This window comes from Thamnophis sirtalis, unplaced genomic scaffold (assembly GCF_051295495.1).
Source record: "Thamnophis sirtalis isolate CommonGarterSnake01/CBP01778 unplaced genomic scaffold, rThaSir2_p1.2 scaffold_4, whole genome shotgun sequence".
NCBI classification, from domain to species: Eukaryota; Metazoa; Chordata; class Lepidosauria; order Squamata; family Natricidae; genus Thamnophis; species Thamnophis sirtalis.
The window spans coordinates 130,949,882-130,967,539 of record NW_028261384.1 but is presented as its reverse complement, the minus strand read 5'-3'; the positions used below and the strand labels follow the sequence as shown (position 1 = coordinate 130,967,539).

Sequence of the window (17,658 nt, the reverse complement as noted above, 5' to 3'; positions counted from 1 at the left end):
AGCCATTTGTCAGGGCACGCGAGGCTTGTCCCGTAAGCTGGCCAGTGATTTCCGGGTTGCTTGTAGGGCTGGTTTTAGCCCTCCAGAGCCTTCAGGGAAGCCTCCTGAGGGCTCCTGAATGCTTTGGAGGGCTAAAACCGGCCCTAAGAGCAAACAGGAAATCACTTCCAGTTTGCTCATAGGGTCGTTTTTTTGCCCTCCAGAGCCTTCAGGGAAACCTCCTGGAGGCCCCTGAAAGCTCCGGAGGGCTAAAACCGCCCCTATGAGCAAACCGGAAGTCCGTTCCCAAACTTCTGGTTTGCCCATAGGGCTGGTTTTTCACGCTCCAGAGGCTTCAGGGAGGCAGGGGAGGCTCCGGGGAGCAGGGGAGGCTGTTTTCGCCCTCCCCAGGGTCCTATAAAGCCTCTGGAGCCTGGGGATGGCAAAAAAAGCATGCCAAAAATAGGGGGGAACGCTGGTTGTGTGTGCTTGCGCACTGGGGTCGTGCGCAAAGCATTATGGGTGTGGCACGCCCACGCACGACCCCCCCACTTTTGGCATGTGAGCCAAAAAAGGTTTTTCATCACTGCTATAGACCTTGAAGAGTTAGCCAGTGGAACAGACAGCCACATGAATACCCTGTTTCCCCGAAAATAAACCTTCCCTGGATAATAAGCCCAATCGGGCTGTTGAGCGCATGCGCTAACATAAGTCCTCCCCCTAAAATAAGCCCTCACTTGAAATATTTAAATGCAGGCGCAACCGGTCCCCACTATTTCCTGGGGGGAAAGGGGGAGGAAACATGCCCCAAGTGCCCCATATCCACCTGCCATCCACATGGAATAGCCTCACAGAGGCTGCTACTGCACACACTAGCTACTTCTCTTAGTGGCGGCTGCAAAAAAGAGTGGCAGTCCCAGTGACGCTAGTGCTGGCAAGAATGTACCAGAAACAGGCACAGAACTTCCGCCCCACTCTGGATCAGCTGATCTGCAGGCCACGGGCCATGGTTATGTGGCATCCTGCAGCTCAAAAATAATAAGACCTCCCCCAAAATAAGGCCAAGCGCCTATTTTGGGGGTTAAAAGAAAATAAAACCCTGTCTTACTTTTGGGGAAACACGGTAGCTACCATATTTTTGGGAGTATAAGATGCAGCAATCTGGGTACATCTTATAGACTGAATACAGCATTTTTTGCCTCCTGAAACCCCGCCCACTTCATCAAAATGGCCGTGCGTAGCTTTTAGAAGGCTTTCAGAGAGCTCCTGGGGGCTAGGGAGGGCAGAAATGAGCAAAAAATCGCCCATTCCCCCGCCCGGGCCCCCAGCAATACTCTATAAGCTTCCTAAATGTTATCAATGCCCCATTTTTGACAAAAAATGGGGCATTTTTTGCTCCCCCCCCCCGGAGCATTCTACAAGCCTCCTAAGAGGTATTCATGCCCTTTTTGGGGGAAAAAACAGGCCCGTTTTCTCAAAAAACAGGGCGTTTTTGGGAGGTTTGCAGAGTGCAAAAACTTTTCTTTTTAATTTTCCTCTTTAAAACCTTGGCGCGTCTTATACTCCAGTGCATCTTATACTCTGAAAAACAGGGTAGTCTTCATTAAAGATCTTCAAAGAATAGAGCTAGATGTGTTCCAGTGCATTCTTCCTTGAGCAGGTAACCTCTAAAGTTTCTTTCAATGATCCTGACTAACCAAAAGTTCTTCAGCCAAAGAACACGGGTTGCAAAACTTCCATTCCTCCCTTCTTTTTCGAGTGAAGCTGAGTGTACTTGCCTCTTTTAAAACGGAGCTTTATTTAGTACGCCGTCCGACAGGAAATAATTTAAAGCACGCTTCGTGCTAGCACCCTGCTGCCCCTCCGTCCGCCAGACCGCATAGCCCACGACGTACAGTGGGAGAGGCTATGCAAGGCCGCGAGCTCCCACCGAGAGCCACGAGGCTCGAGGAATGGGAAGAAGCCAAGATGAGGATCTCTTAGCTATCAAATACATAGAAGTCAGCATGACGACCGCAACACTTTTTTAGCCATGGGATAGTGCCCGTCATTGGAAAAATAAGATGTGAATGAGATCTCTGCCCATTACAGTGCTTAACATTCCTAGGAATTTGAAAATGCATTGAGAGCTTTTTTTGGGGGGGGGGGGTGATTTGTAACTATAGTTGGCTTCCCATGTCTTCTTCCCTCCCTCTTTCCAGCCCAACCAAGCCAAGTGGCATGCCCCAAATTCTCCCTCTCCAGCATCAGGAATGAAGAAAAACCAATTCTATCTTGTCCTTGGTCGTCTTCCTTCTTCATTGCTTCCTTGGACTTCGAGTTGTTTTTTTTGTAAACAAAGGAAGAAGCCTCCCAGGACACAACTTCCGGCCCTGTCCTGATCTTCTGGTGCACGGGAGTTGGGATGAAGTCCCCTTCTCGTTTCAAATCTTGAGTCCCCCCCACCCATTCTTCCGAAATCAAATTCGGAAAGAACCTGGCAGATTGTAGCCCAAGGAAGGGGCTTGGCAGAAAAACGGGCGTGGAAGAGAAAATCAGGAGCTGGAATTCTGGACAGGTTTCTATCCATCTTGGGGTGTTGGAGAAGACTGCAAGGAGACCCGATCTGAAAATTCTGAAGGAGATCAACCCTGACTTTCGTTGGAAAGCCAGAAGCTGTAGCTCTTGTCTTTTTAACAAGGGATTGGACAATCATTTTGTCTGAAATGGCGTAGGGTTTCCTGCTTGAGCAGAGGGTTGGACTAGAAGACCTCCATAGTCCCTTCCAACTCTGTTACTCTGAAGTTCAAATACTTTGGCCGCCAAACAAGAAGAAAGGACTCTGTTAAAAAGGCTTTGATGTTGGGAAAGGATGAAATAGAAATAGCACAGACTTATATACCGCTTCACAGTGCTTTCTATCCCTCTCTAAGCAGTTTACAGAGTCAGCACATTGCCCCCAACAATGTTGGGTCCTCATCTTACCCACTTTGGAAGGATGGAAGGCTGAGTCAATCTTGAGCCTGGTGAGATTCGAACTGCCAGATTGCAGGCAGCCGGCAGTCAGCAGAAGTAGCCTGCAGTACTGCATTCTAACTACTGTGCCGCCATGGCTCTTATAGTCCTCAACTGCATCACTGTTTGGTTTGGTGACAGCAGGGCCTCAGATAGAAAGTCCATACAGAGAGTGGTGAGGACAGCAGAGAAGATTATAGGAAACCCGATTCCTGTTATTCAGGACACTGCTTATAAGAGCTATGTTCTTAGAGCTCGAAGCATTGTTAGAGACCCCACATACCCACTTTATGATTTGTTGCTCCCCTCTGGGAGGAAATCATTTTGATTGGTCCCCCTCATCAAAAGGTTAGATGATGTCATCAACGCAATGAACAAGAATTTGGATAAACTCCAGGAGGGTGGGTCATGGCATGCTATGGTCCATGAGGTCGCCAAGAGTCAGATGCAGTGTAGCAACCAAACAACCACCTCCAATTCATTCTGTGGAGAGACTGCCCAAAAATGCTCATCCTCTTTTGAGGGGGTGGTGGTGGTAAGAATTCTTTAGGGGCTGAACCGCAAAGACAGGGCTCGGAGCAGATCCGGATCAAGTAACGACTGGCCGAAGAGTGGAATGACCTCTGTGTTTCTCCAATCTTGGGACAACGGGAGACGAGGGAAAAGAAGGGCAACAGTGGCTCTTGATGCTAATGGTGCACAACGAGGAAGGCGGAGCAGTAAGATGAGTCCATTTGCGCCTGGAAACCAGTTGTCGCTGTCTCTGCTTTTGAAGGCACTTAGTGGCAATGAAGCTGGAGAGAGAGAGAGAGAGAGAGGGAGGGAGAGAGAGAAAGAGAGAGTGTGTCCATCCCCGCTTTTCGGCACCTCTCCTCGTGTGCTGGCCACAATGGTGCCCTCAACGATCCATGGGCCGGAGGGGAGGAGGAGCCAGGGGATGCCAGCGTTAGGGGTCCACAAAGGAAACCATGATGTAGCGAGTGCCCCAAGTGGTGGGCAGGCCTTCGTGGTAGTGGGTGAGACGTCCTGGGTGGATCAGGCTCCAGCCCTTGCGGGGAGATTCCACTTTGCAATTGTAGCGGAGAAATCGGCAGCCGCCTCCCTGGAGGGGGGCAAAGAGAAACGGTTTAGAGAGACAAGAGACCAAATGATCATACATTTACAGCAAACCCAATTTCACTGAGGTCCGCATCAGGGTGGTGTTTGACCTCGGGTGGCTGTGGCCAGCTCAACGTCATTTGTTTCGGGGGCGCCTTTGGTGGCCCAAGCACTCTGCCAGCGAAAATGGGCTCCCGAGCTCCGTTTCTGGCTGCGATGGCCTCCTGCAACCCTTTGCCAGCAAAAATGAAGCCCAGGAGAGCCACACACAGCCCTCGCGAGCTCTGTTTTCAGCTGCGATAGCCTCCATTTTTGCTGGCAGAGGCACCGCAGGGCAGTTCTTCACTGTCTCCAGGGTGGGCCAGATCTAAGCACCCCGCGAGCTAGATCCGGCCCCAGGGCCTTGAGTTTGACACCCCTGGTTTATAGGCATTATGCAAAGATTAGACCCTCTTGAGATGTCTATCATCCTTGGAAAAAATGGAAGGAAAGAGAAGAAGGTAACCAGCAGCAAGATAGATGGATGCTATGGCCTTGGGTGCACCATTGGAAGACCTGAAAGATCAGGTTGGAGAGTGACCATCCTGGAGAAGATCTAACTCTGTAGTTGTTAAGAATCAACACTGAACACATGGCCCATTATGCATCCATCAGGCAAATATAAACTTATGAAGACGGATATACGTGTCCCAGGATAACGTTGCAGGATACAATCTGCAATCCACACTGCAATGAACAAGGACGTGCTTTCAATTTTTGCAGCTACTCAGATTGTTGGACGAGCAGGCACAAAAACAGTCAGGGAAGGGATTGAAGCCTGGGAAACCTCATCAATCAACACAGAGGGCTGATTTACCACTAGCTTTTCAGGTACTTAGGACGGGAGGCCTTGGCAGCACAAGCAAACAACAGCCAACGACTTGATAGCCAGCCATCAACACCCCAATCAACAAAGCCACACACAATGGGCACCATTTGGGCACACACAACAGCCCAAAGCACACACACACTGCGAGTGAGAAGTTCCCTGAAGATGGGCTCCAGCATGAGTCCCAAAGCTCAGAAGACAGAACCTCTTGTCCCGCGATCGACCCAGATTATATCCCAAAACATACACTTAGTTCGCGCAATGCAGCCAAGTTCAAATCAATTCACCCTTGAAGCCCTAAGTCCCTTTCCTCATTCTCTTCACAGCCCCAAAGCCTCCAAGACCAAGCCGTGCAGAGGGTGCTCCAGCACTTCACACAGGCTTACTCACCTTGTAATCTATCCCTTTGTGGTTAAGAGCAACATTGATGGTGAAAGTGGAAGAATCGTGATGGGGGCGAAGAGAAGGCTGCTCGTCCGGACGGTATCGGACCATGAAGTTCATGATTGCGCGAGCCTGAAAACAGGAGATTGGAGTTAGCGCCTTCTGGGTGAAGGCAGGGTGGAGAACGGCACATTGTCTACACACCTGTTCTGACCCAGCTTCCCAACCACGACAAAACCTCTGAAGTTAACTCAAGGATCCCTTTATTGGCCAGCAGCCTCGGCCAAAAGTTTCTCTTTCATTGCAGGCTAACTAGTCCGTCCATCCAGGAGATGAATAGTTGTATGCCACACCTATTCATCTCCACCCCCTGCCTTTTATCCCCAGAGCTAGGGTGGGTCTTCTCTAGCAGCAGTGGCTCTTCCGTCCCAAGGATCAGCCCATGGATTTCCACTGGTCTCCTCTCCTCTGCCTTCTGTGCATCCGTACATCAAGCACTGGAACCAGCTGTTCCTCTTCTTCATCAGCCACCTCCAGGCCTAGGGGCTGTTGACTCTCCATCTGAGGGCTGACGGGTGGCCCAGGCTCCACTTCTGTCTCTCTCTCTCTCTGCCAGCTCCATTCCCTCTTCTCCCTTGGAGCTCACAGGTTGCCCTGATGTTGACCCTAACTCCCATGCCGCCGCCTCCTGATTTGGCTGCTGGAGGGGCCGGCGGCCAACAGGCCACAACAACACCTGCCTAAAATAAGGCAATCATATTCACTCCAGGTACAACACACCCAAGTTGTGTTCTTGCTAGTGTCAGCTCTCAAAAATCTAAGTGTAAGAGTAGATGACAGCACCAGGCTGACCTTGAAAAAAGGCGGGAGTGGGATTTGGGAGTTCTCTGAACTGCACAGAATCTTAGCCAGAGGTTCTCCCGAACCCCTGAAAACTCCCAGCAGCCCACTCCTGGCAATAACCTGGAATGAGAGGAACTTACAACCAGTTCTCGGAGTTCCAGCTTTGTAGTCATCCTGCAATTTCAATGTCTGATGTTTCCTGCTGGCTTCTCCTAAGCAAAGTCAATGGGGAAGCCAGCAGGAAGTCAAAAGTGGCAGTCACATAAGATCCTCAACCACCCTAGTAATCCTCACTTAATGGCAACACCTGGAACTGCCGGAAGCAGCATTATTAAGTGACAGTCACATGACAAATGTGAGGGATGGGGTAAGCAACTGTTGCAGCCTCAATTAATTTGTAGCAATGGCAAAAGACATCCTGTAGGATCTTCTGCTTCCTGTACCTACACTCGGCCCCCAGTAACCTTCAGACATGGTGTTGTTACCTTGGTGTGGTAGCCTGGATAGAACTTTTCTGTGACCGGTGCAATGTAGTCCTGCAAGAACTGCAGCCATTCCTTCTCAAAGCCGATTTGGTTCATGTGAATGTCAACGGTGGGGACGTTCTCGTAGCCGCCAACCAGCCGAGTGTCCTAGAAGGGAGGTGCAGAATTTGAGGAATTGTGCTAGGATCTGAAAATAAGCTTGAGAGACAGAAGGGAGAGCCGTAGCCTAGGCCAGAGGTGTCAAATGCAAGGCGCGCGGCCCAGATCTGGCCCGCGATGTGGTCAGATCCGGTCCGCGGGGCCATCCTAGAAAATGTAAGGGACCGGCCTGTATTGCTTCAACCCGATCTACCCAATTCAAAGAGGAAACATGCCAGCAGTTTGGGAAGTGGCGTCAAGCTGGCCACGCCCAGCCAGTTGGTCACATCCACCCAGTCACCCATGCCTAGTGAGTGGTGTCAAGCTGGCCACACCCATCCAGTCGACCACGTCCCACTCTTCCCTCCCCTTGAGGTCAACCACAGCCCTGATGCAGCCCTCAATGAAATTGAGTTTGACACCCCTGGACTAGTTGGTGGTCAGATAAGGCAGCGGCCCCCAACTTTTTGGGCAACAGGGACTGGTTCAGAGATGGGTTCCTACCGGTTCGGCCGGGTTCGGCTGAGTAGGTAGTAACTCGGCCATCCACACTCCTGAACTGGTTCTATCTTGTTTTTTGCTTCTGTGCATTCTGCCCAAAGCACGTTCCTGAGCGAACCGGCAGTAAAAGACTCCAGAACCCACCCCTGGACTGGCTCCATGGAGAGCAGACCAGAAGAGGCGTGTTGTTGTATGCTGCCTGCATTCCGCACATGGGGCTTCGCTTGTTTGTGCAGTCCAGGTTCTGGCATGCTGTGGGCTGGTGCCGTACTACGGATTGGAGATTGGGAACCCCTGAGATAAAGGAGATCTGAATCCAGAGTAGGAATGGCCATGGAGAAAGTGCTCTCAGTGCTGACCCTCCCTAGTTCTCTGGAACATAAAGTCAGGGGAGGAGGGAGCGCTTTCAAACTTGGAAGATTTGGTTACTTTCTCCTTACAATAAAAGTAATCACCATGCGAGACTCGCTACACAGACACACCCTCACAAGGAGACAAGAGAAACAGGGAGGAGGGTGGGTAGATTTGGAATTCAAGGGAGGGAATTGTGAAAAGCAAGAGCCGACGGTCATCTGGCAATGTCCCAATGCCCCAGGTCAAAAGTTGACTTCAATTGATTAGTAGACAATGAATAGTGGATGGCTCAGGGAAGAAAAGGGGATTTTAACTACTTTGCACAGGAAAACATCAGAACTGGCTTCACTTCTTCTGTGGGAATTATCAGTAAAGATACACTTGATAAAATAATGTCCCACCAGTTTCTTTTGTTGCTTGTGCCAATGAGATGATTGACAATAATATTAGTATTCATGATTTTGGTTTGGTTTCCTAGTCTGGACTAACTCAAAGGTTGACAGGAATATAACATCTAGGAAATGGAAGATTGTTCAGGAAGTGGATCAAGCCAGTTTTCTACAAATGATCCACCTTCAAACCGGGTGACCGATGGCTTCTTTTTCATTTGTGTGCCTCACACATTACAGTCCTCCAGGTTAAGTACGGTTTCCCTGTCTTGGAAGCAAGAAATTCCATGAATTATGGAGTCTGTCCTTTCATCTCTTCTGATTCTTCTTCCAATCTTCATATTGTGGGGGGTGGATAAGAGGTGGGCTTGGAGGCACCTTAAATCTAGTGTTCCTCCTTCTTCATATCATGCTCCAATTTATACACCTGGCCCATAGGATGAAAAGGGCCAAAAACAATCGTGGCCATGACTGTGTGTATGAAGCACAACTCTTGTTTTATATCCAACACACATTAAAAAAGTAGTCACCATCTTGATTTCTTTTGACCTTTCTGTGAACTGTTCTACTCCTCAATTAGGCCTTCTTTTAACATCCAGAGTTCCAATTGTTTTTGTTGTAAGGTCCCTCGTGATTCTACGAGTCTTCTTTGACTCTCTTCCCAACTCTCCTCAAACCAGTGGTGCTATTCAGCCAGTTCTATCCGGTTTGGACGAACCGGTAGCAGTGGCGTCGGGAGGCTCCGCCCAAACGGTTGGACGTCAGAGGTGGGTTGCTCCCGGTTTGGCCCAGTTCGGCCGAACCGGTAATGGTGATTTGGCCTGGGTCGCAGAAACGGCAGCAGACCAGGCTGGCCATGCCCCTGGACTGGTTTTCCGGTCTCTACTACCATTGCTGGCATGTTTCTGCGCCTGCGCAGAACTATTTACAGTCAACTGCGCATGCGCAAGCAACACAGAGTGTAAAGCGAACCAATACTAACCAGTACAGGAATTCACCCCTGTTGAACATCATCGTGTCCCATTTTTGACATTCTGCACATTTGCTACCGGTTCGTTCATATTTGCGAACCGGTAGCGAAAGTAAGTTGATTTCACCTCTGCCTCAACCCTCTTCCAAATGAAGCAACTTGAACGATCATCTTGGCAGAGGAAAAAGGTTAGGGTGGTCTCACCTCATGTTTCCCTCCAGACCACTGGCCGAAGTGTTCCGCCTCTTCCACCAGATCGTCGCACATCTGATCGGTGAACACTGGAAACCAGTAAACATCAGGGCAAGGCTGCCAACGGGAAGAAGAAACAGTGAGCCCAGGAAGTTTGAGAGAGCAAAGAAGTCAACAACTCGAGAGGACCAGGGAAAAGGGAGACAGTCACCTGTTCAAAAAATTCTCCCTCAAGAACGCGCGAGTAGTTCTCGTGGATATATTTCTCCTGCCAGTCCTGTCCAGGAAGAAAAGGAACAAACTGAAAACAGAGTCATGTAGAGTTATCAGGAATATTCAAGAAGTGCCTCTCCTAATCTAAGGCATGTCAAGGCAATCCAGTCCTGGAGTAAACGTTTCATTTCTAAAACTCGCCATCATATTTCCTCCATAGAATAGAATAGGGAAGAATGGAATAGAATAGGAAAGGAAAGGGAAGGGAAGAATGGAATGGAATAGAATAGGAAAGGGAAGGGAAGGGAAGAATGGAATGGAATAGAATACGAAAGGGAAGGGAAGAATGGAATGGAAGAGAATAGGAAAGGAAAGGGAAGAATGGAATGGAATAGAATAGGAAAGGAAAGGGAAGGGAAGAATGGAATGGAATAGAATAGAATAGGGAAGGGAAGGGAAGAATGGAATGGAATAGAATAGGAAAAGAAAGGGAAAGGAAGAATGGAATGGAATGGAATAGGAAAAGAAAGGGAAGGGAAGGGAAGAATCAAATGGAATGGAATAGAATACGAAAGGGAAGGGAAGAATAGAATGGAATGGAATAGAATAGGAAAGGGAAGGAAAGAATGGAATGGAACAGAATGGAATAGAATAGGGAAGGGAAGAATGGAATTGAATAGAATAGGAATAGAATAGGAATAGAATAGGAATAGAATAGGAATAGAATAGGAATAGAATAGGAATAGGAATAGAATAGGAATAGAATAGGAATAGAATAGATTAGAACAAAATAGAATAGGAAAGGGCAGATTGGAATGGAATGGAATAGAACAAACAGAACAAAACAGGAATAGAATAGGAATAGAATATAATAGAATATAATAGGAATAGGAATAGAATAGAATAGAACAGAGTAGAATAGGAAAGGGCAGAATGAAATGGAATGGAATAGAACAGAACAGAACAGGAATAGAATAGGAATAAGAATATAATAGGAATACTAATAGAACAGAATAGAATAACAGAATTGGAAGTGACCTTGGAGGTCTTCTAGTCCAGTGGTCCCCAACCCCCGGTCCGCGGACCGGTGCCGGGCCGTGGAGTACCTGGCACCAGGCCGCGCAGCGACCGGGGGCCATGATCACTGTTTCCTCTAAGGTGCGCGCCTGCGCGGCCGCGCACGTCACAAAAAAAGCCCGCGCAGCAGATTCTATCTGCCGCGCAGAGTTTTCTGTAAAGCAAACGTGGGGAAGTCCTTTGCAGGCGGCTAGAACTGGCCGCCTGCAAAGGACCTCCCCAGACTTGTTTTGATGAGCTGCCAGTCCTCTTGCTTCTTCTCCTTCACCGGCAAAGCTCCCGCTGGCGCCCTGCCCATGGCAGTGGCAGTGCCTCTCTCTCCAAGCGGAGCACCTGAGCTGGCTCCCGCGTTATCCCTCCCCTTTCCTCCTCTGCCGTGCTTTTGAGGCCGCGGGAGCTAGTAGGAAAGCGGCGGAGGTGGAGGCAGGGATAACCCAGAGCCCAGCTGAGGTGCTCCGAGCGGAGGGGGAGGCACCACCGCTGCTGCCATGGGCGGAGCCGCCAGCGGGAGCTTTGCCGGTGAAGGAGAAGAAGCAAGAGGACTGGCAGCTTTGAAATGCAACCCCCTGGTCCCGCCGGCCGCGGATTTGATTCGGCATAAGTGGGGGCCGACCGCATGCTGAGCCGACTTTGCGCAGTGAGGCGGAGTAATTCAACCCCCCCAAAGAACGTGTGTGTGTGTGTGTGAGAGAGAGAGAGAGAAGTGGATCAAAATTGGTGGCCAAAGGAATGGAGGGAGGGAAGGAAGGAAGGGAGGGAGGGAGGAAGGAAGCCCTGCCCCCTGTGAAAAAAACTGAAGATGGAGCAGTGAATGAATAAACCATAAAAGCAACAAACAGTTAATGCGTAAGTAAGCTGAGAAGCAAGTTCTCAACTAAGGAAGCAATATAAGAAAGAAATATAAAAAGCTCAATATGCCAAAACACTTATTTTAGTCTTCATTTAATTACTTGTATTGTAGTCTGATGTAACATCTTTTTAAAGTTAACGTTAGTTAGAAAAGATAGGGTACAAAACTTAAATAATAAAAAAATTGTACATTCATTTTGAAAAATAAATGCAATACTTGATTAATTTCATATCTTTATTTAAAATAGTTTTGGTTTAATCAAAACAATCTGATATATAAACAATCAATGTGTCGTCGCGAACAACGCCCCCCACCCCTGCGCGCGCTCAGCGGGCCACAGTAAAATTATCAAAGGCTGACTGGTCCGCGGCGATAAAAAGGTTGGGGACCACTGTTCTAGTCCAACCCCCTGCTTAGGCAGGAAACCCTACATCACTTCAGACAAATGGTTTTCCAACATCCTCTTTAAAAACTTCCAGTGTTGGAACATTCACAACCTCTGGGGGCAAGTTGTTCCACTGATTAATTGTTCTAGCTGTCAAGAAATTTCTCCTTAGTTCTAAATTTCTTCTCTCCTTGATTAGTTTCCACCCATTGCTTCTTGTCCTGCCCTCAGAGGCTTTGGAGAACAGCTTGACTCCTTCTTCTTTGTGGCAGCCCCTGAGATATTGGAACACTGCTATCGTGTCTCCCCTAGTCCTCCTTTTCATTAAACTAAACATACCCAGTTCCTGCAACCGTTCTTCATATGTTTTAGCCTCCAGTCCTCTAATTATCTTTGTTGCTCTTCTCTGCACTCTTCTGAGCCTGAACATTTTTTTTACATCGTGGCGACCAAAACTGGATGCAGTATTCCAAGTGTGGCCTTACCAAGGCATTATAAAGTGTATTAACACCACGTGATCTTGATTCTATCCCTCTGTTTATGCAGCCTAGAACTGTGTTGGCTTTTTTGGCAGCTGCTGTACACAGCTGGCTCACATTTAAATGGTTGTCCACTAGGACTCCAAGATCCTTCTCACAGTTACTACTATTGAGCAAGGTACCACCTATACTGTACCTGTGCATTTCGTTTTTCTTGCCTAAATGTAGAACCTTACTTTTTTCACCCTTGAATTTCATTTTGTTAGATAGTGCCCAATGCTCAAGTTTGTCAAGATCCTTCTGTATCTTAAGCCTGTCTTCTGGAGTGTGGGCTATTCCTGCCAGCTTGGTGTCATCTGCAAATTTGATGAGTTCCCCATCTATCCCCTCGTCCAAGTCATTGATGAAGATGTTGAAGAGTAAAGGCATAAAACAGAGCCTTGGGGTACTCAAGTGGGGTACTTCCTCAAACACTTTTTGAAACCCTGAAACTACAATTCCCAGAATTCCCTGACAGTGTTGGACATTGTAGGAAGCTCAAGAGATAGCTACTCTGGGAGTACACCTGGATTTCCCAACATGCCATGGAAATTGCAAGGGTAGTTCCATCAGCAAAATTTCTCACCCCTCCAGAAAGATCCTCCCTATGATGTCTCCCTTGGACTCCAACTCCGACTCTTCCTCAAGGGAGAATGAGCTCATTCTTGGCAAATCAGGAACGGAGTTAGTTACTGACTCTGAACGGCCAGCAGAAAGAGAATGATAGGCTTCAGCTGTGCACAGCTTACAGGCCAGTGAGGAGGAGGGGGGGGAGTTCCATGCCCTGGTAGACCTCAGAGCACACAGGGCAGAGAAACGGAGGTCTGCCAGATAGCTTGGGAGAAGGCCCTAACCCTCCCCTGGAACGCTACCGTATTTTTCGGAGTATAAGATGCACCTTATACTCCCCATAAATTGTGAGCCGCCCTGAGTCCCCTCAGGGAAAAGGGCGGCCTATAAATAATAAACAAATACAAATACAAATACCTTTACCCCTCCCCCCCAAAAAAGAGGGTGAAAATCTGGGTGTGTCTGGGTACCCTGAATACAGCATTTTTGGCCTCTCGAAAACCCACCCCTTCACAAAAATGGACATGCGGAGGTTTGGGAGGCCTGCAAAGTGCTCCTGGGGGCTGGGAAGGGCAAACACGAGGTGTTTTATGCTCATTTCTGCCCCCCCCCCCAGCCCCCAGGAGCACTCTACAAGCCTCCTAAAGCCTATGCGTGCCCTGTTTTTAGCAAAAAACAGGCCTGGTTTTGTGAAAAACAGCTCGTTTTCTGCCCCTCCCCGCCGCCACCCCAGTCCCCAGGAGCACTTTGTAGGCTTCTCACACTCTCTGTGCATACCCTGTTTTTCACAAAAAATCAAGGTGTGCAGAGGATTTGGGAGGCCTGCAGAGTGCAAAAACTTTTTTTTAAAATTTATCTCTTCAAAATTTTGGTGCGTCTTATAGTCTGAAAAAGACGATATTTAGCATGCCAGGCCGAGGGAGGCATTGCAGGAAACGACGTGTGTGGGTCGTGGCCATCCATTTGCTCCAGTGGTGGGTTTTGGGCGGTACGCCCTGGTACATTAGTACTGGTCATAGCTGGGAGCAGCGGCCACCATACCGGAAAGGTGGCTCGTTGGGCCCACCCGCCCGCCCGCGTTCCTTACCGCTTTTTTTATTTATTGAATTTTTATTATTATTTATTGAATTTATAGGCCCCCCAATCCCGAAGGACTCCGGGCCCTTTTTGACTGAAAACGGCCAATTGCACACGTGCGCACAACGTGCAGCCCCTGCGTGACCTCCGCCGAGCAGCTGAGTGTCACTTGGTGGTGGTGTGCGTATGTGTGCGCAGCAACCGTGCCCGACGAGCACGCCCGGCCCTGTCGCAGCGTACGGGTTGCGATGGGATCCGGAACCCACTACTGGTTTGCTCATGTTTAGTGCTTGAGAGTTTTGAGACTCTGAACTTCTGTAACACATGAGCTAACGTGGATAGAATCTCAGTTTTGGCCTGGGGCTTTGTGTCCGTTTATGGGAATTACTTGTTTGAGCAACTTGCTATTTGTTTTATGGACTAACAATTGGTCATTGCCCGAGGGATTAATCTGGGCTTGCTAGTGGTTGGCTTCATTGGGAACAGTTCCAAAGCTGGGTGAATACCAATAAAACTCTCCATAAACCACACCAGCATGTATGGGTGCAGGGACGTGCAGTCAGGGGAGGCAGGGGAGGCAGGGCCTCACCACTGTCATCATGAAAAGGAAAAATTTAAAAGGAAAAAGGCATAGGTAGTTGCTGCCAGAGTCACAATGGATGACTCTGCTTAGTGCTTAACTGCAGGAGGAGGCGAGAGAACCGCGTGCCTCCTTTAGTCTATCTTTATGATCACTTGAGCAGAGTTAAGCAAAGGTTAAAAGGCGAAAAATTCCTTATGCAAAGGAGGCATGTGGTTCTCTCGCCTCCTGTAGAGGGCATTTTTTAGAGGCTTTTTAGAGTTCTCTGGGAGCAACTAGCTCAGTGTGACCTCAGAGCTCTTGCCTTTCTCCTTTTACATTTTTTTCCTTTTCATGAGGGCAGGCAAGAGCAGAGTTGAAATCCTCTCTGAAACAGCTGGAAAATGTCCATGTGTGGGGAGGGGGGAGGAATTCAAAAAGTTTGATTGCATGCAGAGCCACGTTGCCTTTTCACACACACACACACACAGACACGCACACAGACACAGACACACACACACACAGCTGGATAAAAGTATATAAGCCCACCTTCACTGATTACAAGTTTGAAAAGGCAACGTGGCTCCACCTGCAATCAAAGGCTCGGATCGGAAGGCAGCAGGGGAAGAGGGGGGTATGGCAGAGGGGCTGCTTTCAAGCCATTGGAAAATATATCCAATCCAACTTCTGTGTTTGTGTTTGTTTGAGAGTGAGTGAGTAAGAGAGGGATCCAACTTCTCTGTGTGCATGTGTCTGTTTGAGAGAGGGGGGAGGGAGGGAGGGAGGGAGGAAGGAGGGGGAGGGAGAAGAAAACGAAGGAAAACTTATTTTGCAAGGGGGAAAAATGCTGTCGCTTTAAATCGGAACTGAGCATGCCTGGCTGTGGAATTCTGGGAGTTGAAGTCCACAAGTCTAAAAAAATTTGAACCCCCTGTGTCAGTGCCTCACCAGCTATAAACCTCACTGCAGGTCACTGTATGGGTGAGGGAACTGGGCAGCACACTCTGTGATCTAAGGCGCAGGGATGAATGTATGAGATTGAGAGAAAAGGATCCCACACTCACCAAAGGATTTTCAGAAATCTGCCAGAGCTCAGGATGTAGGCGGGAGATATTGTATCGAGTGGTGGAAAGGAGGCGTCCAAAATCATCCCGGTTACTAATATGGAGAAAGATGCCCTGTAAAGGATAGAAAAGATAAAGGTAAAGGTTCCCCTTGCACATATGTGCTAGTCATTCCCGATTCTAGGGGGCAGTGCTCATCTCTGTTTCAAAGCTGAAGAACCAGCACTATCTGAAGATATCTCTGGGGTGATGTAGCCTGCATGACTAAATGCCGAAGGCGCATGGAGCGCTTGTTACCTTCCCACCAAAAGTGGTCCCTATTTTTCTACTTGCATTTTTTACAGGCTATCGAACTTCAAGGTTGGCAGAAGCTGGGACAAGTAACAGGAGCTCACTCCGTTACGTGGCGCTAGGGATTCAAACTGCTGAAATGCCAACCTTTCTGATCGACAAGCTCAGCATCTTAGCCACTGAACCACCATGTCCTTCTTGTAAAGGATAGGAAGGGCCAAATGTAAGCGAAATTTGCATCATTTTGGGATCCCAAGAGCCCACACTCCAGGGATTACCCAAAAATGTTAAATAATATAATTATAAATATAAATAATGTAAATGTAAATATAAATATAAATACAAATAATATAAATATAAATAATATGAATATGAATCATACAAATACAAATAATATAACTATAACTATAAATAAAAATAAAAATAATATAAATATACACAGATATTTCACATATGTCCTGTGCTTGTTCTGCAGAGTTTTAGAACAAGATTCCCGAGAAGATTTTCTTAACTTTGATAACTTTGAGAAGTCTGGACTTCAAGGCTGGCTGAGGAATTATGGGAGTTGAAGTCCACAAAGAAATTCTCGAAAGTTATCAAGGTTAACAAACATCGCTTCAGAGTGTATTTTGGTCTGGAGGAAATTTCTACTCCTTCAGAATACGTCGAAACAGGATCTGGGGGAAAGTAAAGGAAAATTCCTTATAAAACTACCCAAACTACAGATAGTTCTTGTTTTAACAATGTAATTGGGAGCAGAGATTTCACTGCTAAGCAATGCAGTCGTAAAGTGAGGCGTCACGTCACATGACCACATCTCTTAGTGACGGCAATCCCATCAGTCGTTCTTGTCATTGTTAAGCAAGGATCGTGGATGGTTAAGCAAAGACCTATTGGCAACTTATTGCTGGCTCTCAACAAGACAATGGGGAAGCCAGCAGGAAGTCGCATATCCCAGAGAGGCTCACAAACAGGCCAATAGACAGGTAAGTGTTTGATGCAGCGAAGCGCAAGTGTGGCAGGACCAGGGGAGGATGCTGCCAGGTGAGGAGGGAGGTCCTGCAGGTGCCAGGCTCCTTGGAAGAAAAAGAGGCAGGATTGCAAGCAATTGACCAGGGAGACGGGTGACCTTCTCCACTGGCTTCCCCAATGACTTCGTGCGAAGTCAGCAGGGCAGGACACAAATGGTGACCACATGATCATGTCACACTGCAACCATTGTTGAAGTTTGTGTCAAATGTCCAGATTGTTTCCTGAAGTTTGGAGACCTGTCGAAACTACAGGTAGTCCTGGACTTACGACCACAGTTGAGCCCAAAAGGCTAAGCAACACACACGTTAAGTGAGTTTTGCCCCATTTTACGGTCTTTCTCGCCATGGTGGTTAAGTGAACCACTACAGTTGTTAAGTTAGTCACACGGTGGTTAAGTGAATCTGGCTTCCTCCATTGCTTGTCAGAAGGTCGCAAAGGGGGATCAAATCACCCTGGGACACTGCAACTGTCGTCAATATGAACCAGTTGCCAAGCATTCAAATTTTGATTGTGTGCAACCATCGTTAAGTGTGAAAAACTTACGACACTTTTTTCAGCGCCGTTGTAACTTAGCTCAATAAATGGTTGTAAGTTGAGAACTACCGCATTCAGCGTCCTCCCAACTTTGAACGTTTGCTAAAACATTGGTTCTCAACTTAAGACTTCTGCAATACACTTATATCTATCTATCTATATATATAAAAATGTGTGTGTGTGTGCGTGTGCGTGCGCCCGTGTGTTCCAGCACAACTCTGGAACGCCTCAAGCAATTTCAACCAAACTTGGTACACAGATGACTTACTCTCTGGAAACAAATACTGTGGGAA

General features: G+C 47.9%; 1 protein-coding gene across 1 annotated transcript in view; it reads right to left on the bottom strand.

The window, feature by feature from the left end:
* Positions 1–1,757: 1,757 nt before the first annotated feature.
* The window catches only part of PLOD3 (procollagen-lysine,2-oxoglutarate 5-dioxygenase 3), a 65,550-nt gene continuing 49,649 nt past the window's right edge, over positions 1,758–17,658 (bottom strand). Inside the window, exons 14-19 of the mRNA XM_087714169.1 lie at positions 15,509–15,622; positions 9,407–9,472; positions 9,208–9,312; positions 6,652–6,798; positions 5,330–5,455; positions 1,758–4,075 (exon numbers count right to left, since the gene is read on the bottom strand). Coding sequence (XP_087570295.1) covers positions 3,920–4,075; positions 5,330–5,455; positions 6,652–6,798; positions 9,208–9,312; positions 9,407–9,472; positions 15,509–15,622 — 714 coding nt within the window. The 3' untranslated portion in view covers positions 1,758–3,919. The remainder of the gene's footprint in view (positions 4,076–5,329; positions 5,456–6,651; positions 6,799–9,207; positions 9,313–9,406; positions 9,473–15,508; positions 15,623–17,658) is intronic.